Genomic DNA, 25,527 nt, shown 5'->3' with positions numbered 1-25,527 from the left:
CTTGTTGTGGACTTCTCCTACAGGGTGGTGGCAAGGCCAGCTGAGCAGGGCAAATCAAATCCATCACAGGCAGCGAGGCACAGTTTGCCACCTCCTGGCACCATTGCCAAAAAATCTTTCTGGTGGTGGTATCTTGTCCCCTCACCCACAATAGTCTGATCAGAATGACTATTTCTTGTGGTTCCCCTCTCCAAGTAGATAAAACGTAGTGAAGAAAAGACAAGAATATAGGCAAAAGAACAAGGAATAATAGCAGACCACAGAGCAAGGCCAGAGGCTGCTTACTAAACATCTGCTCTGCAAGAACTGGGTCTTGACAACAAGTGGCAAGTGGCTGACAGGAGGACTACAGAGCTTCCAGGGGTATTTTGCAGGGAAACTGTTGGACAAGGCTTTGCTGTGCAATGGGAGAGCACAGATTCACTGACCCAGGCTCCCCTTTGCCAAAAGGCAGTGTGTGCTTTTATGTGGTGTGGAATTTTTCTACTGCTCTTCCCTTCAACAGAAGAGAGCAGCTTTCACACAGCACACCTGATGGGAGGACAAGGAGATAAGGCCAGGACCACCATGCATTGCACTATAGCCCCATCCATAGCTAAGCAGGGCCGTATCCATGGGGTCTATCAGCTTCAAAATTATTTTACCAGCATTTTGCCCTGTGTAGTAGTTATTTCCTATCAAGGCCCTAAACCAGAAGACTTTTATTACTCATCTTCAGCAGATAAAAAGCAATCACAGAAGCAAACCACTTGTTCTGCTAGATCGGCTTAACTTTATGGCTATAAAAAGCCTAGTTCTGCTTTCTTTCAGGACTTTTCTTCCCTACCGAGTAGCAGTGCAGGCAATCCGACAGCCAGACCTGTGGCATGAGTCCCAGTGTGACGATGCCCAGCTCCAGACAGGAGACTCCCAAGAAAAACACTGAAAACACTGATTGCAGCAAGACAACTAGGCAACCCTACATGCCTGCCTGTGCTTAGCAAGGCTGTTGTAGTGTTCCTGTTTGCCAGCTCATTGTATCCGTTTCTGACAGAAAGCTTTCATGTGCCCACAGGCATCTTACAAGTACTTTTAAATCAGATGGTTGTAGGATCCAGGCTTCAACTTCTTTTCCAACGTGCTGCTCCCATTATTGAGGCAATCTGCATGCCTATCACTATCCCCGAGTTGCTGTTATTCGGTCGATAACTCCATCAAAGGTACCTTACTAAGAACATGCTTTAATTGGCAGGTCAGGGTCAAAACAGCCGTATTTTTGCTCAGAGTTTCTGAATGCTTCGGCTCGCATCACTCCTTTCGAGCTCTCTGAAGATCAAAATATTAGACACAGTAAAGCAGAGGGGCAGATGCAGGAGAGGTAAACCTCACTCAAGCATGCCCAGAGCTCGAGCTGAGTAAGGACTACCCAGCATGTCCTCCCTCCCCCTCGCATTTTTATGGACGTTACAAATACTCGGCGGCGGGCTCTGCCGTCTCACATTTCACCCCTGGCTGCCCATAACGCCTGGTGCTTCCCCCGCGGCCGTGCCCTGAGGCCAGCAGGCAGCCCCGCCGGAGAACCCCCTCGGCCACGAGTGGGTGTCGAGGGGGGCGGGGGGAAGCGGGGCGGGACGGGGGCAGGCAACGACCGCCGGAGCGGGGACCGAAGCCTGACCGCGGACGACGGCGGCGTGGGAGCAGCGTGCAGGAGGCAGGAGCCGGGGAGACGGACGCGGGGCGGGAGTGGGGGCAGAGAAAAGCCCGGAGGGGCGGGCGGGCGGGGGTACCCGGGCGGGGCGGCTCGGGCAGCGGCGCGGAGCCGCGGGGAGCGGCGACGGGGCAGGGCCGGGTCCGATCCCAGCCCCGCCCGGCCGGGCCCGGCCCGGCCCGCCCCAGCGCAGCCGCGGGGGCCGAGCGGCGCCGTGCAGCCGGCGAGATCGGATGCGGTGGCCGCAAAGCGCCGGGGGGACGCGGCGGAGGCGCAGCAGGTACTTCTCCTCTTCTCCGAGACAGCCCTGCCCGCACCCTTTGCCCCTTTCCCCGCTGCCGGGGCGGCGGGCTGCGCCCCACACTGCACGCCCGCCCGTCGGGGCCGTCGGCGCGGCCGCGCTGTCCCCCTTCGGCGAGCGGTGTGTCAGGTGTCCCCGGGCGGCTGGTCTGGGGGAGCGGCACCGCTCCGCCTGCCGTACCGGTTGTCGTGGGAGCGGGAGAGCCACCGTGCTGGCCGGTCCTTCGGGCCGTCAGGTAAAGGCGCAGTGGCAGGCAGGGAGCGGAGGCGGGTTGAGTGGAGCCCGAGACTCGAATAATGTTTCCGTGCGGGACTGTCACACCGCGGACACGTCGGGGATATTCTTGAGTAGTTTAGTCACCCCGAAAAGTTCATGTCGCTGCAGCAGTGCAAATTCGTGAACGGAATACAGGAGTTTCGAGTGGCGGGAATAGGTCGGGAGCGCTGGGAACCCGCGAGGGGGAAGAAGTAAATGTTCCTTCTTTTAACGTGCAAGAATTTAAGCAGCCGCTGGCTCCTATATGAGTTACGCGTGTGTGCTGCTCAGAATTACAAAATACAAACTGATGTCTAAAATCCAAAAGCCAAGAAAAATAACCATTTATTAAAGGCTTTTCTGAGACTGTAAGCTGCCAGCACATTCACCTCTAAAAAAAATCTTTTTAAAGTTTATTTGAGTTCTCCAAGACATTGTTCTGCAGCAGATGTTTGTTGTCTAAACTTCATTTGCAACAAGCACAGCTTAATTTCGGAGTGGAAATGTGTATTCAAATGTGCTGCTATTCTCAAAAGCCTTTTCTGTTCTTAACTCTACCAGGGTGTGTCTGATAAATGACACATGTTTACTTTTCATCTGGAAAGGCTTTCAAAATAAATAATACATACAAAAGTTTGGCTTCAGATGTACATTCTTGACTTTCTCTTTGCCTGTCTTAAAATTGGCATTGGTGGCCAAAGAATATGACTGTGTGTGGAAGAGAAGGGAAGACTGTGATGTGTGGAGTGGGGGTGGTGGTGAAGGGGGGTCCAGTGTTTTTGGTGACGCCTGTTTGTGAATATTTGGAAGGCAGGAAAATATGATTCCAACTGAATTACAGTGACTGTACTGAACGCGTGGCATCATATGTTCTTGTGTAGGCAAAAGTAGGTAGTGGAAAGTCCTGTTCTTGCTTGTGCTTTATTCTCACTTGTTGCTTTGACTTCAGGATATCATGAAAATTAGAACAGTTTGGCTCACTGTTTTGAAAATAGAAATTTCTTATTCTTCCAGCTGTAAAGTACCCAGTGACTTGTGAGATGGTAAAAGCTCTCAGCTCCCCATGGGACTCTTACCAGAGCGCCTGCTGGGAGCAGAGAGTGAAGATGTACTAGGGATGGTTGCTGGATGGCTTTGGCATCCTCATTATCACCAGTTCTCTTTTGCTTCCTGGCACTGGGAATTACACATTCCCAGAGGAAAATTGCAGGTTGGCTCCAACTGCCTTACCCAGCGCATTATCTCTGGGGAGCTGGTGAAAGGTACAGCCCTGAGTAGTGGGGCTGGAGATCACAGTGAGGGTGTGCCTTACCACATGGCAGATCCGGGGGTCCTGGCCTACCACTGTTTCCATGGTACGCATGGCACAGGGACTATTTAGACCCTGGTAGACCCTGGGGATGTGAGCCATGCTGGAGAGCCCCTGCTCCAACTTGGAAGGGTGATTTACCCTACTAGGATCCATGACCTCTGCAGCAGACCACACTAACTGCTGTGTAAACCCCAAAGCATAGCAGTGGGCAGGGAAATTTCCCAGGAGCAGCAAATGATGGTGCTCGCTGCTGACCCCAACTGCTCCCTCTATCCTTGGAGCAGGGAGGGCAAAGGTCAGCTGAATAGCTGAAGGAGGTGACTGAATTGTCTTCCACATGACTGTGGTTCTTGACATTGTACCACTGCTTTTATCTGAGTAATTTAGGAAATGCTATTTCGGTTATCACTGGATTGTTCCTGCACTGCTGATAGGTTTATCTTTCTAGTGGTACCTGGTGATGCAGCGATAGGGATCCTCCAGTTTGCTTTAGAGGAAATAAAACTAATTTCCAGTGGTATCAAGATCTTGAGGTACTGAGGTACCTAACAAATGCAATGCTCAACACATAACATACCACAGACAGGCTATTGGGGTCTTCTTTTTTTTTACTATTTCGAGCTTGAGGTCTGTAATTTGCATCTAGTGGGTAATCCTCGGTATGTGACTGGAACAAAGATGTTTTGAGGAGTGAGTTGTAGAGCAGTCAGGAAGCAGTGGGACAGATATCCTGGACTTGGCTGCTGCTTTCTTGATATTATAATATACAACCAACTTTGATTTTTCTAACTGTTAAAAAATGAATCTGCTTTCTGAGTTATTGGCTACAAAGCAGGAGGAAAACAAAAAAAGTAGTATAGCTGAAAGATATCACCTGGAAATATTGCTACCAGAGGAGAAGTATTATTTATATTGACTTTCAAGTGGTTTGTGAGTGATACTCATTGCCTGATAGTCTTGGCAAATAATAATGTTACAGCCTCCATTGCCTCCATTGCCTCCACTAGCCTGTCACAGGCAAAGATTTACTTTTGAGATACTAAGTTTGCTGTAATAATTTTAAGACAAGAAGCAATTACAGTGGAAGAGACCATGTATGATTTCTGCTGATTGAGTGCATTGTCTATGCCTTCAGCCAGGGGAACTGGTGTAGCACCATTGCCTTTAGTAGAGTCATCACCGTTTACAGCTGCTGAGTGGTGGCTAATGAAGTCCAAAGTCTGGCATATAATTTTCTTCAGAGGAATAGACGTATTTGTCCTTTCGTATACTAGCATGATAACTCCGGGAAAGACTTACAGAAACATGTCTTTTGTTGCATGTGGTCCTCTTAAATGATATGAATATGATTCTCTCAGGCAGCCACCAGCCAGTCTGGTGAGTATTGCTGGTTGAGCTATTGTTAACAAGTACTTTTCTAGTCAAATGTAATTGTTTATTTTACAGTGGAAAGCACTTGCAATTCATATGGACACAGTGGCATTTTGTTATAAGCCAATACAATGAAAGACTGTGATAGTGTCTGTGATAACAGTGTGCAGATTGTAACTCAATTACAATTAAATTGAACCTTAGCTGAGGTGAAGTTGTTCTGTTGAAGAGCTTCACTGTTAAAATGCTTCAGAAAAGAGGTCAACAACTCGAGGGCCCAATTGTGGTCCTGGGAGATGAATGAGATGCTTGCTGTCATCTTCAGAGTAAAAAAGACTGAAGTCATCAAGCAACAACTGTGTTTCTTGGATAATATGTCTCTCCCAGTGGGTCTTTTCACCAAAGCAGTTTGGACCTAAAAACTAGAATGGGGAAATAATAATAATCGGTAAATAGCAAATTATTTTATCAGAAAATAATTTTAAAACATCTTGAATGTACTAAAGAATTCAAGACAATCCACTGTAGGCTTTTGTCAGATTACTTCTTTCCTGAAGGATGGAATCCAGGAAAAGAGAGGGTGGGAAAGTAGGGCGTGGGTCATCCTTTAAATCATCCTTTAAATTCATCTGGGATGTGGTTTGCTCTTTCTGTCTTCCAGAAGGCACTTAAAAATGCATCTTCCACTTTTCAAGTGCCCAAAACAGACTGCTGGAACAGCAGTGGCTGACATGTTTTCCTGATCTTAAGAAACCTGTATATAGAAGGAAGGCACCTTAAAGATTTAGTTCCGGCTGCCCTGCTATGGGAAGAGACACCTTCCACTAGACCAGGTTGCTCAAAGCCCCATCCAGCCTGGGCTTTAACATTTACAGGGACGGGGCATCACAACTTTTCTGCGCAACACGTTCCAGTGTCTCACCACTCTCACAGTAAATAATTTCTTCCTTATGTCTAATCTAAATCTACCCTCTTTCAATTTAAAGACATTACGCCTTGTCCTGTCACTGCAGTCCCTGATAAAGAATCCCTCCCCATCTTTTCTGTAGGCCCCCTTTATGTACTGGAAGGCTGCTGTTTTCCAGTGAAAGTACAGACACTTCTATGTTAAACCTAAGCCCACTCCGTTACCCAGAGTAAATCAGATATTTCTTGGGATGTACAGGCTGCAGGTTGAAAACTTTGGTGTGTTGGTCTCTAGCAGAGGTTGAGATCTCGATTTCTTCCCTTGATACCCGTCTTATAAATGTGTCTTTCATGTGTTTCTTTCCCTTCCCAGAAAAAAAAAAAAAATCTTTACAAATTTGGTTCAAATTGAACCAGTTCTCTCCTCATCCTGTTTTGGTTACAGAGCTGAAAAATTATCTATCTGTTCATCCTCAATATATATGTTTGGAGCATGAGCACTGATTCTCATTGGCGTATGCAGCAACTAAACTGTAACATTTCTGGTAAAACAGTAAGTGCTTGTGACATCTTCTGATATTTTTACGAAGCTGTGCAGATCTCTTCCAATATTTATGTATGCCAATGAAAAAAGACAGCGAGGAGGATCTGCCGTGAAAATGCAGCCTATCAAAGTCCATGGGTAAACATTGCAGTTAATCTAAGTCATAACTTAAAGAAAAACAGAAGTAAATTGAGAAGGACAATTGAAGTTGGTATAACTATTTTTTCTTAAAAAAACCAAAACACTTTAAATATTTGTCTTGTATACACATGCAAAGGAAAAAAAAAAGTGAAGTGAGCCGTAAAAAGAAGTAGAACTTGCAAAGATATGACTTGTTATGTTTATTTTTTTTAAATGTAGCAGAAATCCAACTAATTTGAATGGGAATTAGTATTGGTTTTATGATGGCTGGCTTTCAGATCACCTCCTTAATTGTATTAATAAATTGTATTAATTGTGTAAATTGTATTAATTGTAATAAATAGCGTCATTTTATACCATTAAGGGTGGAAAGTTATTTTAGGCATTGGCAACATACAAACTGGCATCAAGACCTGACACCAACTTTCTCAGGCTCTTTGCTGCCTTAAGTCTGCACAGGAACAAGCTTCGAAAGCAGTGAGTTTTGCCCCGCTCCTCAGGCAGCGATGGTTGTGTAGTGTTTTGGTAGCACCATGTACACTTAGGTCTTTTTTGAGAAGTGAGCTGGTTGCTGTGCACACTGGGGCTTCCTGAGTCCATTTGCTGATCTTTCTCATTGCTCCTCTGTGTTTTGGGTTTTTTTTTTAGCATGGAAGTTTTGTAGGGAGAAACACCTATAAGCGCATTGCCCTCATATTTCCCTGGCAGAGCTGCATCTGTGCAGAGCATGACCAAGGGCTTACCCACAACTACCTTGATAAGGATGCAATGCTAGACCTTGGTGCCCCATCACAGCCAGAGTCCCTCTTGGCTCCTGAGTGTATGTTGTGGCTTGAGCACCCGCATGGGCCATGGGTGACCTGGGGAGACAGCGAGATTTATGTTGCATTTATTGTTTTTATTTTCAGAGCCTGGTTTGCAAGCCATTCTCCGAATTAATATGCGAGGCTTGCTGCAGCTGGGGATACCCACCGCCTGCCCAGAGGAGTGCTTGGAGGAACGTGGCTTGATCTCCCTCTTGTGGAAAATTATCGGAACTAAGTTCTTGTCATCCTAAAGAAGGCAAGTCCAGCACTGGCGACCAAATGATGGCAGCAGTTACCGTGGCACCTGATGCTCTTGTCAGCCCTCAAGGAAATGAAGAGATGGACTCTCTGATCGTACTGCATTATAATTACACAGGAAAGCTTATTTTAAGGGAAAAGGCAACTGATAGCGTAGACCTGTCCACTGTTGCATTTCTGATCCTATGTAGTTTCATAGTCCTGGAAAACTTGATGGTGTTGATTGCCATATGGAAAAACAATAAATTTCACAACCGCATGTACTTTTTTATTGGCAATCTAGCTCTCTGTGATCTTTTAGCTGGGATTGTTTACAAAGTAAACATTCTTATGTCTGGGAAGAAAACCCTGAGCTTGTCCTCCACAATCTGGTTCATTAGGGAAGGCAGCATGTTTGTTGCCCTGGGAGCCTCCACTTTCAGCTTACTAGCAATAGCTATTGAGCGGCATTTGACCATGATTAAAATGAGACCTTACGATGCAAATAAAAAATACAGAGTGTTCCTTCTCATTGGTACATGCTGGCTTATTTCAATTTCCTTGGGTGCCTTACCCATCCTCGGCTGGAACTGTATAAACAACTTACCAGATTGCTCAACAATTTTGCCTCTGTACTCCAAGAAGTATGTTGTGTTCTGCATTAGTATCTTCATAGCCATTTTGGTTGCTATTGTCATCCTTTATGCCCGTATCTACATCCTGGTAAAGTCCAGCAGTCGTAATGTCACTAACCACAATAACTCGGAGCGGTCCATGGCACTCCTTAGGACTGTTGTGATCGTTGTTAGTGTCTTCATTGCCTGTTGGTCTCCACTGTTCATCCTGTTCCTCATCGATGTGGCCTGCAAAGTCAAGGAGTGCTCTGTCTTGTACAAAGCCAACTGGTTTATTGCTCTGGCGGTCATAAATTCCGCAATGAACCCCATCATCTACACTCTGGCTAGTAAGGAAATGCGCCGGGCTTTCTTTCGCCTTGTTTGTGGCTGCCTGGTGAAATCTAAAGTGGCCAGATCTTTGCCTATTCAGCCCACACCAGACCATAGTCGAAGTAAATCCAGCAGCAGCAATACCCAGAAGCCAAAGGAAGACTTCCCACAGATTAATGTTCCTTCGTGTGTCGCTGAGAAAAATGAATCTTCATTTCACAATGGAAACTTCTGTAAGTGAAGGACTCCTCGAGACAAGTACCTTTCTGTGGCTTTTAGATTTAAACTGCAAGTGTAGTTAAGTGTTCATGCACTTAAGTCACAGAGGAAAACACTAACCACTTATTTAACTTTGAGGACTTACTTGTCACCAATCATTTGCTTTGGGTGTTCATTCAGTAACACACCTGATTCAGGAAAAACTCTTCATGCTACCCAACAGCTAGTACGGAGTCCATGCACATCTAATAACATTGTGCACCGCAATGGCATTGTATAATGAGGCTGCACTTGGCACTGCCTGATCTTGCAAGACATCAATAAAATCTGTTAACAAACTTCAGCATTCACTATACACTGCTGATGATTAGAAAATGAGCCTCGTTATTGCCGACTGAGAGAAAAGCTCATTACATATGTTGGTGATTATAGTTCTCTATATGTATCTTGCTGTTATGTTAATGGCCTTATACGTATGTGGTATAAATAGCTGTATATGTGTACAATTCCTTATTAAAAAGTCATAGTTTGATAAAAGTTTACAATATGCTAAACATTGTATTGCAGTATACAGTGTAAGGTGACAAACTATACAAATAGTTATGTTTCAATGGGGATATTTGGAAATATATGAAGTAGTTGCTTTTATAATAACTGACAAGAATTTTAGAATGTCATATCAATGCAGTATTTTTATTTTTTCCATTGTTATTCAAACTTTTCACGTTCAGTGAGAGACAACATGACAGTTGTCAGTGTGACATTGCACAACTTATTTTGAACAAGCAGTAGTAAATAACCATTGAGAGATGCTATATATGTTTGCTATTTAAAGTAGTTAAAATGTGACCCAACAATACACATGTATCAAGTGTATGTACTGTTTCAATGCATATATTTTTACTTACTGTTTCCAATATATTTAAAAATGTATGTCAAACTTATGTAAACCTGTGTACATTGTGAATGCACTACCTAAGCTGAGATTTGTCAGTTCTGAAACAGAGATGTGCCATTTCAGAAAGCAATGAACCACAGACAGGTCCAGGTGGAGTTCCTCCTTTTCTCTCCAAGCACTAACACAGCATGGGATTTGTTAGAAATTCTCCCAGGGAAGAAGTCCAGCCAGTGGGACAACATCCTATTTTGTGGCATTGAGACCCTACACTCCTACTGCCTCTGGGCACTTTCACAGATACAAGAGGGAAGACGTGGTACAACAGGATCATGCTGAAGGGTGTATCTCCGTTTATACCTGACATTGCCTTGGATGTGAAATAAAAGCCTTTTAATTTGGAAGGCCTTCCAACTTTCCTGGAGCCCCAGACTTACTCTTTTGAGAGGCTGTTCCAGAGAAAAAACATGTATAAAAACAGCTTTGTGGTCTGCCACTGCCTTACCAGCCTCAGTACAGGGTGGTGTTCAGCATCAGAGGGATTCCCTGGGACCTAGAGCAGTTAAGACTTCGTAAACACCTGGTTTCAAACCCCCATGGGAGTGGCCCGTGGTACTTCCATCAGTAGTACTTTACAGCTGGAGGCTTCAGTGGAGGTTGACAGGAAATTCTGAGATTAATTCCCTTTGTCTTTCAGTAAGAATGTAAGCATCTAACTTTATTGAGCTCTTTCAAAGATTTGTGTTTAATGTCTCAAACCACATGTACAATCAGAAGTAGTTGAGGCTTTTTTAATATTCAGTCTGAAAGGAGCTCATCCTTAGCTTTACTCTGGTCTTAATCATTTAAAGCAGCAACATTAGACTTCTACCGAGTATGTACAGCATATAAGTCGCGTAATGTGTGTAGCAAAAGCCTTGAAAAAAGTAGAGGTTTGCATTGTGATTATCTTTTACAGGTTAACAATCTGCTTGTAAATGTTTTATGCTGTTAGAAAATTTTAAGAACAAAGAATAACTGTATTTTAATGAAATAACTGTGAAGAGAGTTGTAAATACGAAGTAATTTCTACCAAAAATGTTGAAAAGCAGTGCACTTAGAGAAGAAGAAAAAGCAAAACTAAGCTAAGCATGATACAACTATATGAACTGCAGATACAGGCTGGGTCAGCAGCTCTGTAGCTTTGTGAGAGATAGAACTGGTGACATTGCATTGCCATGGCTTGCTCAGGTTTTTAGATCATACAGTTCTGTCTGGCTGTATTTTCAGTGTGGAGGTTGCTCCCTGAAGCTGTGTCTTTGAAAACTGCCAGTGAAAATATTTGTATACTTCTAAATGTTAGTTCATGAGGTGGTGGGATGTGGCAGCATACCTTGCTATTGTAGAGCAGAAAGGCATTCGCAACACAATGGTATGAGAAAACATTGTGGCTGACCCCACACCAACTCTCATGTCAAGGATGTTACGTGAAAGAAAAATAATATTTTTAATAGGCAAAGTCCAAGAAGATGCACAAAAAAGTGAGTTTTAACATCTGTATTCTAGCCTATTGTCAGGGTACAAGTAATGCAAGCAACTCCCCTGTTGGAGGCCATGTGATTGTGTGTCAGTACAAAAACCTTTCACTCTACTTTGATTTCCTTATCTTACTTTGGAGCTGTGGGGATATTTTGTTAGTTCACTACTGTGTGGGCCGACGCAAGCAAGCCGGAGGAACAACCAGAGGCCACAGATGCAACACAAAGAGCAAATTTATTTTCGTTACCTCGCTACCAGGGAATGTCAGAAACAGCACTTATCTCCTGGTCAGGGGTGACACAAGTGGAGATGCAGGCACTGCAGAATTCAGCCCTTGGTGCAGACCAATGAGCCTGCACATTTTGGCCTGTAGATAAGGGTTCACGCAGGTGCAGTTCACTACGCTGCTTTGATCTTCGCCTGCAGGAATCTCAAGGGTGTACGATAAGGTGCCTTTATGACTTTTTTCACAGGCCTGTTATCTAAACACAGAGGTTCTGCTTGTGATTTATGTGTTTTTCTACACCACAGCTGCAGTCACTTGAGCATATTTACAATTCTCCTCCTCACCATTCTTTCGCTATTCCCACACAGCCACCCTGCTGTACTTGAAGCAGGCTCCCAAGATTCATGCGTTCACATGTAACGCTGATAATATAATTTACCAAGTACTTATGACTGAAGAGAAAAAACCTGTGGTGGGTACAGTCTTCTGTGGCTACATCCCGCTGAGACATCTTGGGCAAAGCATGGATTCTGGAAGATTTCAGAGCAAAATTTTAAAGTAGGGCAAGCCAAAGGCTTAACAGCAGTAGACCATAACCAGGAAGATGTCCTATCCTTGAAGCTGGAAAAAGATGAAGAATAGCTTTATTCACCTTAAAATATTAGAAAATTCCTTAAAATACAATTAAGAATCCAAGCTTTTTATCATCTAGGCTGATTTGAGCATATAGGAAACTGAATTATGTCTCCTTTTCCCAATTAGTTTTACATGGAGCAAAAGCTACAAAGGAGACTAACATTTCATTCATATTATTTCATGAATTGGAATATTTATTTTGGTTCTGGATTGCAGAAGAAATGCAAAGCAAATCACCTAAGGAGGAAAAAAAAGCTTTCAGAAGATGCTTTCCTAGAGTCTTTTATTGCCAACAGCCTTACAGAGTATTTTCAACTCATTAGGTACCATAAGCATTTTGAAAACTTTTAATTAAATCTCAAGCATTTGAACCAAAGTTGTTGCGTAGCAGTCATTTTTTCAGAGACTCGTAGAAAAGGTTTTAGCCTTCTTTGGAAAACACGCATTTGAACTCTGGGTGTTGCGCCCGAAAGCGGTGTCTGTGGGCACACTGCACAACCGAAGGCGGCAGGCTCTCCGTCCGCCGCCCTGGAGCTGGAGGGTGCCTTTGCCCCCGCTTCCCCGGGAGCAGACTGCGTGCCTGGGCTCCCCTGCTCGGGGGCACGTCTGCTCCCTTGGAAAGGCACACGCGCGCTCCTTTGGTGGCAGCACCACGCACGGCTGCTCCCTTGGGGAGGCACATTTTTACGAGGAGTGACTGTAATTAGGGTGTCGTGCTGCCTACGAGGTTTGTCATTTCCAGCTGCTCTAGTGAGAAAACGGGAAACCCACCTGTGTATACAGTGCCAAAATGCTGGGGCCCCGAGAGCAGCTGATCTGCCCTGCTGAGTGGAGCTGTGCTGATGTCCACCACAGGTGCCATTTAAGCACCATAACGACCAAGGGCGCAGCTCGGCCCCTTGGCTTTGGTGGGAGCTGTAGACCCCCATGGCCGCCCCAGGCCTGGGGACACTCACTTCTCATGCCAAAACTCATGGGGGACAGGCATGGCAGCAGTGATCAGGGGTTTCTGTTTGGCCACCATTGAGCTGTGAGGCTTTCTGCAACCTGAGGTCTCCTGGCACCTAAAGCGGTCTGGAGGCACGGTGCAGAGCATGCAGAGGCAGGCTGGTGCCTATGCTGCCTTTAGAGCTGCATTTCTTCCCCCCAAGAACAACGTAACTTCCCAAGGCATCCCTGAGCACAGCTTTTCTCCAAGTGAGTAGGAGGGAATGGCCTTTGCAAGGAGACGCTTGGGTGGTGAAAGAAGAGGATTTGGGGAACGTCAGCTGAGCTAAGCTTTCTTCTGACGTGAAGCCTTTCTGCTTTGATCAGTACACTAAATAGCTGGTTTTGCCTGGACCTTCTCCTTGCAGTCACTCTTCACGGGAAGACCATGGAGTGAGCTAGCCTTGGCTACCCTTTCCAAGCAGGAAAGATACCTTTTCAGGAGAGGGCATCACCTGGTCCAGAAAGAGGGCCTCTACGAGTGACTACTTGCATTGTGAAAATGGTATTTGTCCAAAATGAACTTGTCGATATCAATGTTGCCTCTGTCAAATTAAGCGGAAGCTTCTCTGGTGTAAAGTCACTGTAACTGAGGTCAAACTCCTCATGTGCCATTTGGTCCTCTGACATTTTTCATCCCTGTTTCTGCTGAAATGAATAGTTCATTGACTTGTTAATATTCAATAACCAGGTAAAGCCTGTAGAATTTCATTTATTCTGCTACAAAACAGGCATCCCTTCAGGCAAATTAAAAACAAAACCAAAAACCCTTTGGGCCATCAGGGAACCTGAGCATAGCAGAACAGACTCAAGCCCACTTTACATGCATTTCAGTCTGATAATAGTGCTCATTATTTTATTACTTTGGTTAATCATATACAAACTGAATAATCAGAAAACAGTTGCATGACACTTATATTCCAAATTCTGTTGCTCAGGGACTTCCTCAGAGACAAAATTTGCCTCTATAACCAGAATACCACAATCAGTGAACAGGCAAAAACTTGAGTTTCACAAAAGTGATCGGGAATATAAATCATCACAATATTTCCACATACATTATTTTTCCTGCAATTCTCAGTTAAAAATGTTTCTAAAAGTAATAAATATTAATAAATAACAAATGTACAGTCAAACGCTCTTTTACAGCAAAATAGTCACTTTTTTGTTTTGTCGTTGCTGCCCACACAATGCAAAGGAAAACATTTACCTCAAAAGAAGAAATGTGGCTTCTTTCAAGGTTTAACTCTGCAGGACTTCACTGAGAAGCATTTGTCACACCAATGTAGCCACAAAAGGACACAAATATATACCAATTAAAATCTTTCCATTCTTCACTTGATAAAAAATTTCACTTATTTTGAATTAATATATGCCTGGGTATGTTTGGTGTTTTTTGCCTCATGGAACAAAAAGGAGGACTGCTGGAAAAAGCTGTCATTTGACCTGTATATTATTTGACCATCATGATAGCTACAAAAACATAAATCTGCATCTTAATCTCAAAATCTGAGGCTACTTTGCTTTTCTGAGTCACCCGTGCTGTCTCCCACAAAGCCGGGTAGCAGAATGAGTCACCCACCTTCTTTCTTCCTTTAGTTTCCACGGCCTGTTCTGTTGTCAAACAAGGTTTAAACACTCTTTATTTAGCTTTTTCCCTGTATGGTGCTTTTGCTAGAAATGTGTGCCTCTGAAATCTTGTCTCCCTTACTGAGACCAAAAAAAAAAAAAAAGCCCTGCTTTTTCCTAGCAGAAGCCATACAAGATTTGTATGCTGAAGGATGCAGAGGAACGAATCAGGGCTTACGAACATAAATGTCTCAAAAAGAGAAAAGCCATAGGCATTGCCTAAGTATTTTGCTGTTGCTCTCCCCAGAGGTTCTGCTTTCACCCTATCGACCAGTTACCAAGTTTATAACTTAGCGACAGCTCTCTGTTCTCATTACTAGCTTATTTGCCTATTGGCTTGTGTTTCCAGGCTTCATATTTCATTTCTTATCCCTGGGGTTTTCTCTCCCAACACAGATTTTCATTCCCTATCCAAGCCTCTGGTTAACTGCAGGCAAACTGTATGGCGATGTTTTCTTTCCCACAGGTGTGCCCTCGTCCCAGCTGCATCCAATGCAGATGTGAGCAAGGTCCACAGACACTACTCACAAGTGAGTAGAGTAAGTATTGCTGAGCACAGAGCTTTTAGTGGGCATTTGCCCATATCCTGGCAGCTTTGAGCAAGCATAGATTTATGGAGAGTGCAACTCTAGGTTCAAGCAAAAACACCATACAAATCAAAACATTTTTGATAGTGCGCTAAGGTAAATCTGAATTTGGATTTTATGGAGATGTATTTTGAAAGTGTCTGAAAGATAAAAAGAGAAGTGTGTCTGTTATTTCAGCTTAGACTTTGTTTATGTAAATATGGTTTACTTAATATACATTATTTGTTCTGCCACTTACTTCAGATAGATATTGGATGCTAAGAACAAAAGGTTGAAAGCAGGATTTGTAACCTGTTTTCAGAACTTTCACAAGTACCAAATTTGCTCTTTAAAGCTGCAGATTTCCTGGAGACTGCAAAACTCTGCTAATTTTCAAACGGAGCATTTCCAACTTCCAAATATCTAAATATGCATCTATTATGAATACATTGTAGCTGGCATCTGGCACTTGATGTGCCAGCAGCAATTGCACTGTGGTATAAATTTTAGAAATTCTCATCTTACTGCATAGCATAATGCCTGGGGACCATGATGATAATAAATGTGAGCATATTATTCTACAAAGGAGAAAAAGAATGAACCCAGGATATAGAAAATTTAGTGCTGGCAGGTGACATTTACCAGACTATTAGTAAACATTTTTCTTCCTGTGACAGTGCACATTTTGCAATGAAATCCTGGTCCCAGGACAATGTACTTTGTTCAAGATGGTATTGAGCATGTGCAGCAGGGAGGTTTCTGGCAGAGCTAGTATTATCTCCCTTTGTGAACCCTGTAGGATGTGGAGGGAAGCTACTGCATAACCTTCTATCCTCACCGTGTGCACAAAGCCCTGGGCAGAGAGGCAGGCAGTAAGCCATGGAAGTGTCCACCCAGGCATGGCCAATTTGAACATCCTTTTCTTGCATTAGGGAAGGGAACCTGGGAGTCCTCATACTGAGCAAACTCCCACTGAAGTCAGAAGGTAATTCAGTTTTCGAATCACATTTTCTGCCTTTGAGGTTTCATTGCTTCTGAGGCATGTGAAATAACTGAAAGTTTGAGAACAGAACTGTATCTCAATGTCCAGTCTATCATTGCCAGCATCTACGGAAAATTTTGTTATCCTAATAATTACTCTAGATCAGCAGTAAAATAAATCAGAGGCATTTGTTTCACTTCTGAAAGTTCTTTCTTTAAAGGAATCAAATGCATTTTCATTGCACACGGTTCACATAGTTGCTACACAACTGGAATCAAAACTGATAATCAAATAGTTACTCAAGATAAATCTTGACAGTCTTGCAGGATATTTAGAGTCTCAGTTCTAACTTCTCAGCTATCCTCTGGGAAAATATTAAAGGATACCATAACGTTGTCTAACCTCCTTGATTTCTACTGAGTTTAGTAAATTTGTCCTTTCAGTAAAATCCTGGCTCTTGAAGCCATGGCACTGAATTACCGCCAGCAAGTGTCTAGCCTTTGGGATTGCATAGAAGAGAATAAAAACCAAAGGTGAGGAGACTCAAAACCACAGGCAAACATTAAAAGGCTCAAATTATTATGGTCTCAGCTGTCTGTTTTTCAGCCAGTCACACAGCATTTGAGCCCGTCTTGTGATTCTACATCTCTCTGGCAGTGCTGGCTCCTCACAAAAATGAGCCCTGCCTTTCTAGCAGGTTCAATTCGCTCTTGTGGAGCTCAGTGTAAAATGGTCTTTGACTTAACGACAACAGGTTTCGAACTGCTACCCAAATGGCTCTACAGTTTTTATACCATTTTCATATACGGGAAAGCCAAATCTCACAGAGTGAGAGTGATAAAAAGCAATAGCAGGATCCACAAAAGGAGCATTGATTGGCCCACGTGCTCTTCCTTCTGGACAGCTTTGAGATCATCTGGTTCCCAGCGACTTAGAAGAGCCCCTGGATCACCGCACATGGCCGGACAGGATCTGCTGGCCCACTGCGGCAGCAGGGCACTCGCACAGCCCAAAGGCACTACCACTACCTAGGACCAAGCTGCGTCTGATCCAGACGTGTAACCTTTGCAACAGCCATGGGCAAGCTGAGCTGCGCAAATTGGCTGTGCTGGCAGAGCAGTTTAAAATGGACACATTTTCCCGAGGGCAGAGTTTGTGAAATGTAGTCTGGGCAATTTAATATTTCTGTAAAGCTGTTTCATTTTGTGTCTCCTTGCCACCTGCTTTTATTACCAAAGCATGCAGCTAAGCAGCTGCTAGGTTATTACAGCTACAGCTTGGACAGCAGGAAAACATTTTAGATGCTTATTTCAGTGTATGCCTAGTGCCTTCATTCATAGACTTATATCTTGTCACGTTTTTCCAGGCAGACACTGAAAAGGCATTTAGGAATCTAAAACAGACGTAGGCAGCAGGTGGGATTTTTGAAGGCACCTAAGAGAGTTAGGCACCTAGCTCTTACTGAAGGGATATACAACAGTCAAAGTACAAAAGAGGACTTACCTTACAGTTCGTGGCACCAAAAACTTCCCAGGACATGGCTGTAGGGAGTGGGGAGTATAGAATGACAAATGTTATATATGACAAAGAAAGGTGGCAAGCGAGATACTTCAAAGTGGAATTGTGGTGAGACATAGATGCTCCTAAATAAAGTTATTTTGATGGATACTGCTTTGGGGTATAAGATCTCCTGAAGTTCCCTTGCAACTTCCAACCTGGTAAAAGGACAATCCAAATTTTAAGAAAGCCACTAACTGCAGCGACATAATAATTTACGTTGCAATGCAGCATTTCACTTATTTCCTTTGCTCACAGCTCACACCCAGACCTAGAAATATCAGCAACTATCTGCAACAAAATTAATCAGAAGCATTTGGTTCACTAACGTCTTAGTTTGGCTTCTGAATGCCTTCGTTACATAACCAAGTGTACTTTCAATGCTCGGATCACATGATTAGTCTTAGGACCTCAGTCATTTTTGTTCTTGAGATCAACCAAAACCAAACTTCACAAGTCGCAACTTCATCATATTTCAAAGCAGAAGGTACAAGACAGTTCAGAATTTTAATATAATGACCCTACCTGGATAGATTCTAAGTTAATCATTCAGTCAGTTCGGTTATAATTTGCCAATTTTTTAAACTTAGAAAATTCTTAAAACCACTTAGCAAATTCTTAAAACCACTTAGCAAATTCTTAAAACCAAGCCTCATTTCAAGTAGATCTAAGTATTGACTACTTCAGGGTAGGCAGATGCCTAACCTAAATTCATCCTGCTGGGTCTTGGCCTTTATGAATCAAGTCTGAAGATTTGATTCGAGATGCTGGTGCTAGAGAAGACCTTGGAACACTGAAGGCTAAATCTTGACTCTGGCACAAACTTTGCTGTTACAGGAACTGTATCTATTGAATTTGGCTCTTCATAAGCTTCATAAAATGGGAAAATAACTTCATATAATGCTTGCATTTGAATAGAACAAACCTTCCTTAAAACATTTCCCAGTACCAAAAGCTAAGGACATTTCTGCCAGAAATGCATCTTTAATGTATGTGTATTTTTCAACTTGATATTTAGAGAAAAGCAGTATATCTTCAGATATTTCTGAAGGACAAAGTCAAGTTATGCTTTGGTAGGTAAATGCAAATGACATCATTTGCAAAACTGACCACTGAGTCATGACAGTTTTCACTGCTTATAAGCAGAAAAGGTTTTTCAGATATGTCTTTGAACAACAATGTACCTCTCACATTAAACCAATTAAACGCAAGTTACTCGAACTTGCCTAATCGCTATGTAACATCTCATTGGAGGCTGGTAGTCAAGGTCACCTAGACCTTTACGATAAGCAGAGAAATATTTATAAATAACCTTAACACTCAAATAAATAAATAAATAAAAATTACAGAATATTGTTATATTCTCATTAGAAAACTCAAATACACACACCTCATACACAGAAAGATCACACCAAATCATTGCTAAAGCAAGATACAAATATTTTAGGTAGCATCATATAAGAATTCAAACTTGACATCAGAAAGATAAAATGCTTTTTATATCAGTGACACTAAACATATTTAAAAATAATTTTATGCTAAATTTCCGAGTTGGAATACTAGCTGCTGAATTCAGACTCTTTCCATGTTTAACCAGCATAATCTACCTGTTATCCCCATAGTTGTGCTTCTTAGGTAGAATCGGAAATAAGATTCCCAATATTCATTTTCTCAAGAAATTGAGACTGCTGAATTCTTTTTTTATCTGAACAATCACAATTGGCATTTTTCCTCTGGTAAAAACACATGGCACAGAAGATAGTTCTATATTGTCAACAGACTGACTTGAAAAATATAAATATATACTGTATTTATATATATAATGTGTGTATATATACACTATCAATATTCACATTAGAGAATCTGAACAATTTTATTGAAATTACTTTTTAAGAAAGCCTTTTGCTGTGACTTCATGTCTACATAAAGCATTGAGAATTTTCACTTGTACTGTGTAAAATGGGGCTTCTTAAACCTAAAGAAAACACACTGGTGAAATATATGTGAATATGCTTTTTTTTTTTTTTTATGTACACGTTTTTTGAGATCTGCAACTTCCACCAGTTATAGCTTTCAAATTACAAAATCTAAAACAGTTATCTGAAGTCAGTGTTTCCTCTCCGCAGGCTGCTGCAGGCAGAGTTCACTCCCAGAAGAAACTATTGGCAAATTATTCTCAAGGTGATGATTGATGAGATGACTTATGCTGTCAAAGACACGATCTTTTGTACGAACCTTCAAAAAAGGGATAAAGAAGACAGATTAAACAGCAAAATACTTTTTCCCTTAACTTCACACTAAAATTCTCTAAGAATAAGATGACAAAATCACGTTTTAGACACGGATACCCCTCCCATCAAAATCAGTGGAACTTTGGCATTTCTGGAGTTTTGCTTCTGTTTTTTTTATTTTAGGCCCTCTATTCTCTCCAAGCAGATATTTTGCATGCTACCTATGGGCCAGTCTACTGCTGTTACTCTTTCTGAATAGGTTTGCTTGAAAACTTTCTGTACAACACTTTGTAAGCTGGATTTTTACTTTAAATTTTCTTTTTCAAGAAACCACCTGTTTCTTTTAGATGTTTTCAGCTTTTCCATTAGAAAGAGCTGTCCCTCCAGAGATGCCAGAACCCAACTCTTCTCCATGCGCCTCAGCATCTTCGTGCTTTCCTTAACAAAGACCTTCTTCAGGTGGTGGAAAATTTCCCTCCCTCAAAAGCAATCCAGCCACCAAGGTGCTTGGCGTGGGTTTGCCCCATGCTGCATGGTACACCCCTCTGCCTCTGAAACTTAAACACTCCAGGGCAAGAAAAGTCATTTTTCTAGCCCATTTACCAGTCCTCTGCACCAGCATCCCACTAGGTAAATTATTACACCCATCATAAAAGGAAACTGATATTTTAAGGTAAAGCGGTCAAAAATCAGGACAGGCCAAAACCTCATCTATGTTACAAAACAATCTTTAATTATTTAACCACATCTTCACTAAACATTTCCTTCTTATATTTGAAACAAGTTAGGCATACAGCTTCCACAGGCAGAGCAGAGGTCTTCTCAAGAGAATGTCACGCTGCAGTAAAGCTTTGTATTGGGATGGCTTTACACTGCTTCAAGCAAAAGCCTGTGAGCACTGCTCTGAAGTGAGACATGTCATCTGTTTTCCTTGAACTTTTCTCAGAAGGAGAGAACAACTTTTGTTAAAGCTTCCCAAAGACAGCTTATGCTGTGGCGGGCACTTCGCTTCAAGTATTTCCATCTTCATCATTAAGTTCTGGCAAAACTGCTTGAAACGTAGCACAGGGTCTCTCTCAGTAAAAAAAGAAACAAACAACTTTGATGGCAAATGACACTATCTGCTCAGTCTGCATGTAGCTGTGCCACTGAAGAAAAACAACAGATCCTCTGATTTCCGAAACACACTGCTTTGAAACATCATTTTCTGTAATTATTCAAAGCTATATTTTCAAAATGAAAAGATATCTTTAAAACAGCAGTAACTTTCCTTGTCTACATTCAGATTAACACATTTTCAGTCCATTCGACTCAACTGAGAGTTTTATCACCATAAGGAATATGCTCTGCCATCACCAGAGTGCAAGCCCTAATTCTAAATCCAGCAAAAATCCTGCAATCCTCCATTTTAAGCATCCCTTACCTGAACGAGAGATTAGAGTTTGTTGTTTGGTTTTTTGGTTTGGTTTTTTTATTGGTCAGCTGGATGAGAACAGAAGTATCTGGACAGCTAACTCTGCTCTGAAAACACACCCTTAAAAGCGGCAATGTGTCACTGGGTAATTTGTGAGTGAAATGAATTTTCAGGCAGCCTTTGTGTGAATTGGTTTTCACAAATAACCATGCTGGGGCCACACAGAAGAAATGCAAGCTGCTGGCACACTGCTGCAGCTGGCCACACACTGGCATTTTATTGACAATTCTCCGCTCTGACATGTCACAAATAGGGCTGCTCAGGATGCCACAAATCATATAGACAGCACGGTTAACCTAAATACAGCCACAGAAAAGCTGTTGATATGAAGTGGTGCCTCTTGAGTGAGGAGCTGCAGCGCCATTTGGGCTATGATGGCACATCAGAAGTAGGCTGAGGGAGGGGATAGGTGCAGGCAACAAGGGGCTCCCTATGCAAGGCGGTCAGCAAATTAGTGCTGCTTTTAGAGGCAATGCAGAAAAGATGTGGGAACTCTGTCCTTTTCCTACAGAAGGAAAATGTCCCAGGAATCATCACAGGGCCTGAGTACTCCATGCCAGCCAGCAGAGCTCCAGGGGAGGACATAGCATCCCTGCACTTGCCACGTCAGACAGCAGCCTTATCCTTGCAGCAGCCTGTATCAGCTGTGTGTGGGTTTATGTTGAAGAGAGAATTAGGGGGCCCAGCTGCAGGAGTCACAAAACAGCTGGCAAAAGTATAGCGAAGGAGGCCACCCACCAGGAGGCATAGGGCCAGTTCCCCGGGCTGGAGTCGTGGTCAAGCACAGGACTAGGCAGTTGGCATCTAAAAAGTGCAAAACCATTATTTGACTGCCCTCCTGTGGCAAATGTAATTACAGCAAGTACCATGGGCATTACCTCATGGCAGTGCTACAGAATCTGCAGGACCCGCATAATTCAGCTGCTCTGCTGCAGGTTTCCCAAATGAAAAGAGACGCCAACAGGCCAACTGCTTTGCAGGAGTTTCTCATTTACTTTGGAGCTTGTCATCTGGAGTTGTTCTTTACAGAAGAAGAGGAGTTGCCCACTCTCAGCTACCAGAGGTCAAGAATAAAACATGTGGCAATGATTTCATTCTCTCAGATGAGACTGGGTCTCCTCAGAAGTGGGACAGAACAGCTGCAGAAAACTGGAACTCCCCTGCCCTCTCCATCCAGATGCTGGGAGAGTTCCTTTGTTGGCTAAAGGAGTCCCTGTGCAGCAAAAGATGGAGCAGGTTTATGCCGGTTATCTCCCAGGCTTATGTGCAGGAACACACAGAGGGTCTGGTTCCTATCCTGGCTGACAGAGATGTCATGTGGAAATTGCCAGCACACAGGCTGGTCAAACTTCCACAGCCAGCAGCAGCTTCTCAGCAAGAAGGCTGAAAGAGTGGCTTGGCTACACTTTTGACAAAGACTGTACTGCAGTGGCCAAAGCTGGACCTCGATGGGGAATCAGGTCCCTAAGGCTCCCTGCAATGTGCAGAAATCATGCAGTGGGTCTTCTGCCGAACATCAGGGAGAGAATTAGAGATGTGATGGCATAGTAGAGATATGAGGCTGTACTTACGATCAGTTGTGAATAAGCTATAAACAAGATTAAACACGTGTAGAGAAAATGTGTGAAGTCAGAAACCTCTTGTGTTAGTAAGGAGTCAGCACTTACGGTTCCTTCTGGGTCTACCAAAAGAAGATGCTTGGCTTGTCCATTTTGCATGCCTGTCAGCACATAGGAGCCGGGATTCGTGGTACTTTTCCTCACAAGGAAGTCTCCACATTTCTTTAACAGCTGTTCTGCGTCTTTCCTGCTCATCTCTCCTTGATACCACGGCTCTGTACTCAGCTCTTTGGCTACAGTACAGTCAGCTGCTCTGGATAAAAGAGGACTGGTGCATCCAGTGGAGGTGGATTTACTTAATGCAGCCTCAGATGCTTGGTTCTTGAGGGCATCTTCAAATGGTTCTGGTTGTGGAAATAGAAAAAAAGGCAAGATCATTCAGAGGTAAATAATGTTACAAAATGGTGCTATTCCAATAATTTTTAACAGGATTTATTTTGTGTTATAGCCACTTCCTCTTTACCTTTATGAAAAAAATGAGGGAAAATGTACTGCTAGCCGTACTGATTTATGGATTATATTAAGACCAAGGAATGTAATATGTTAAAAATGTATGTTATGCACAGAAAGATGCTGATACAAATCAGAGCTAACCTTGGCAGGAGCTTTTGAAAGGTAGTGATTTTATTTCAGTAATGGCTTTGTCAACAGTTGAATTTACATGCCTGGTATCGGGCAGAGGTGTCCTTTTGTCTTGCCAGGTATGTCAGACAGTTTTGTTTTAAATAAATTGCATACTATGGATACCAAATGTCGTTATACTCATATCTGGTTTCTCTTCAAGCAACACATTCATTTAAAATTTATCCATTACTGAGTTTCCAGCCCAAGAGCATGTCTAGAAGGCATCAGTCACCCTTACCACTCAGCCTACCCCTAGCCTCCACCTAGGAAGCGGACTTTGCAACCTAGACACAGGCCAACACCTTTATCGTGATTTACCTGGCTGAGATAAGCCTCAGGGAAGCATTTTTTAAACTTCAGCTAAATCCTGAACTTAGTGTTACCTTCTGTAGAGTGGGATGAGAAGATGTGTCATTACAGATCCAAATGGTCTTACAGAAATAGTAAATAGGTCAGTGTGTACTTCATTATATGCTGTGCTGACCTATTGGAAGCTATTTTTCCTTCATCTGACCAACTAGTGAATATTAAAAAGAGCTATTGTTCCGTGCCTGCTAGACTTACTAAAAGACATCTGCAGAGCACTACCATGAAGCAATACACCAGCTCTAAACAGACTGCTCAGATGTGAGAAGTACATAGCTGTGTTTGCATGGGGACACAGAGGGGTTAACTTAGCTCAGAGAAATAGTGTAAATACTGTGCTGCCACAGCATGTTGATGCCTCAGCTAATTCTTAAAATCAGCTATATATGTCTTCAATACATTGCAGTCTGCACAAAGTCCAATACATGTCTAGCTTGGCAAACCATTAACTTAGGGAATGTTGACACATTTTCTGATACTACTTTTCTCTGATGATCCAATGGTTAATAAAGATTACTGAAGGCTGGAAGGTGAAAAATCATTTTTCCCTGTTTTTAGGAAAAGAATGTGTATAAATACATGTAAGCTTAGAAATGAAGATTAACATCCCTGATTTCAGACAGAATTTTCTAATTTCAGATCTATACTCGCAGATAGATACTCCCTCAGCTTTCTTCCCTTTCTTTCAACCCAAAGTCTCCCTAATTCATGGAAATAGAGCCATATCTCAGCAAAAACATGCCAGGAAGACAGTTTTATGTATACTGAGATAATTGAAACATAGATATGTTATGTTACAAAGAACACACAGGCACCAACTGCTTTGTCTCACTGCCTTTTAATTATGTGAACTGAATTAAATAAATAATGTGTCAACAATTGATTTGAGATAGGAAGAGTAGAAAAATGAAGAAAATTTTCTGTGCATCGAACTGTTTTCCCCATATTTCATGTTCAGTATATCTTCAAGGCTGAAAACAATCAGTAGCATCAACATCAAATAATGACTGATGCTTAGGCCATTGGTTTATGGATATGGCTATGATTCTGATTATGGAAAAGCTGACTTCAAAGTTGGAAAAGATAGTTACAGAGGATAGGAGGCCTATGCAGAACAAGGGATAACCCAGCCTTTTAATTTCCCTCCCAGCTTCCTTGTTGCACAAAGATTTTGTAGTATGCATCGACTTCTAGTAACATATTCACAGGACAGGCAGGAGCTAATTCTGCAGCCTTCACTTTCCTGCATGATTTATTTTCCTTCTAACATTGTTGTGCGTGATGCTAAGAACAACACAGACTGCAACTCAGCATAATTCAGATGTAATACAAACTAGCTTCTAATCTTTGTCCACCCTTATTTTAACTCAGTCAGAAACCAAGCCACAATGAATTCTAAAATTCACTGTAACTCTACCAGAAACACTAAAATTTGGAGAATTTAAAAATTATTTTTATACAGAACTAATGCATAAACATATTTGGTTGCTT

General features: G+C 42.6%; 2 protein-coding genes across 3 annotated transcripts in view; one reads left to right on the top strand and one right to left on the bottom strand.

The window, feature by feature from the left end:
* The first annotated feature begins 1,558 nt into the window (after positions 1-1,558).
* On the top strand, positions 1,559-12,320 carry S1PR3 (sphingosine-1-phosphate receptor 3). Of its 2 annotated transcripts, none has more exons than XM_065656157.1 (2): positions 1,559-1,690; positions 7,426-12,320. In XM_065656157.1, the coding sequence occupies exon 2, from the start codon at positions 7,603-7,605 to the stop codon at positions 8,746-8,748; it is 1,146 nt and encodes a 381-aa protein (XP_065512229.1). In that variant the 5' UTR covers positions 1,559-1,690; positions 7,426-7,602; the 3' UTR covers positions 8,749-12,320. The 2 variants fall into 2 exon arrangements, with proteins under 2 accessions (XP_065512229.1, XP_065512230.1); XM_065656158.1 differs by lacking the exon at positions 1,559-1,690 and adding an exon at positions 1,807-1,967.
* A 7,499-nt stretch (positions 12,321-19,819) lies between these two features.
* SHC3 (SHC adaptor protein 3) overlaps positions 19,820-25,527 on the bottom strand; it is a 56,943-nt gene continuing 51,235 nt past the window's right edge. Inside the window, exons 11-12 of the mRNA XM_065655938.1 lie at positions 23,095-23,390; positions 19,820-19,957 (exon numbers count right to left, since the gene is read on the bottom strand). Coding sequence (XP_065512010.1) covers positions 19,829-19,957; positions 23,095-23,390 — 425 coding nt within the window. The 3' untranslated portion in view covers positions 19,820-19,828. The remainder of the gene's footprint in view (positions 19,958-23,094; positions 23,391-25,527) is intronic.

This window comes from Caloenas nicobarica, chromosome Z (assembly GCF_036013445.1).
Source record: "Caloenas nicobarica isolate bCalNic1 chromosome Z, bCalNic1.hap1, whole genome shotgun sequence".
Lineage (NCBI taxonomy): Eukaryota > Metazoa > Chordata > Aves > Columbiformes > Columbidae > Caloenas > Caloenas nicobarica.
Note: the sequence above shows the minus strand (reverse complement) of the source record. Positions and strands in the feature narration are given on the sequence as shown.

Excerpts from the sequence above, each read along its gene's own strand:
- S1PR3 (XM_065656157.1), top strand. The coding sequence starts at position 7,603 with ATGATGGCAGCAGTTACCGTGGCACCTGATGCTCTTGTCAGCCCTCAA.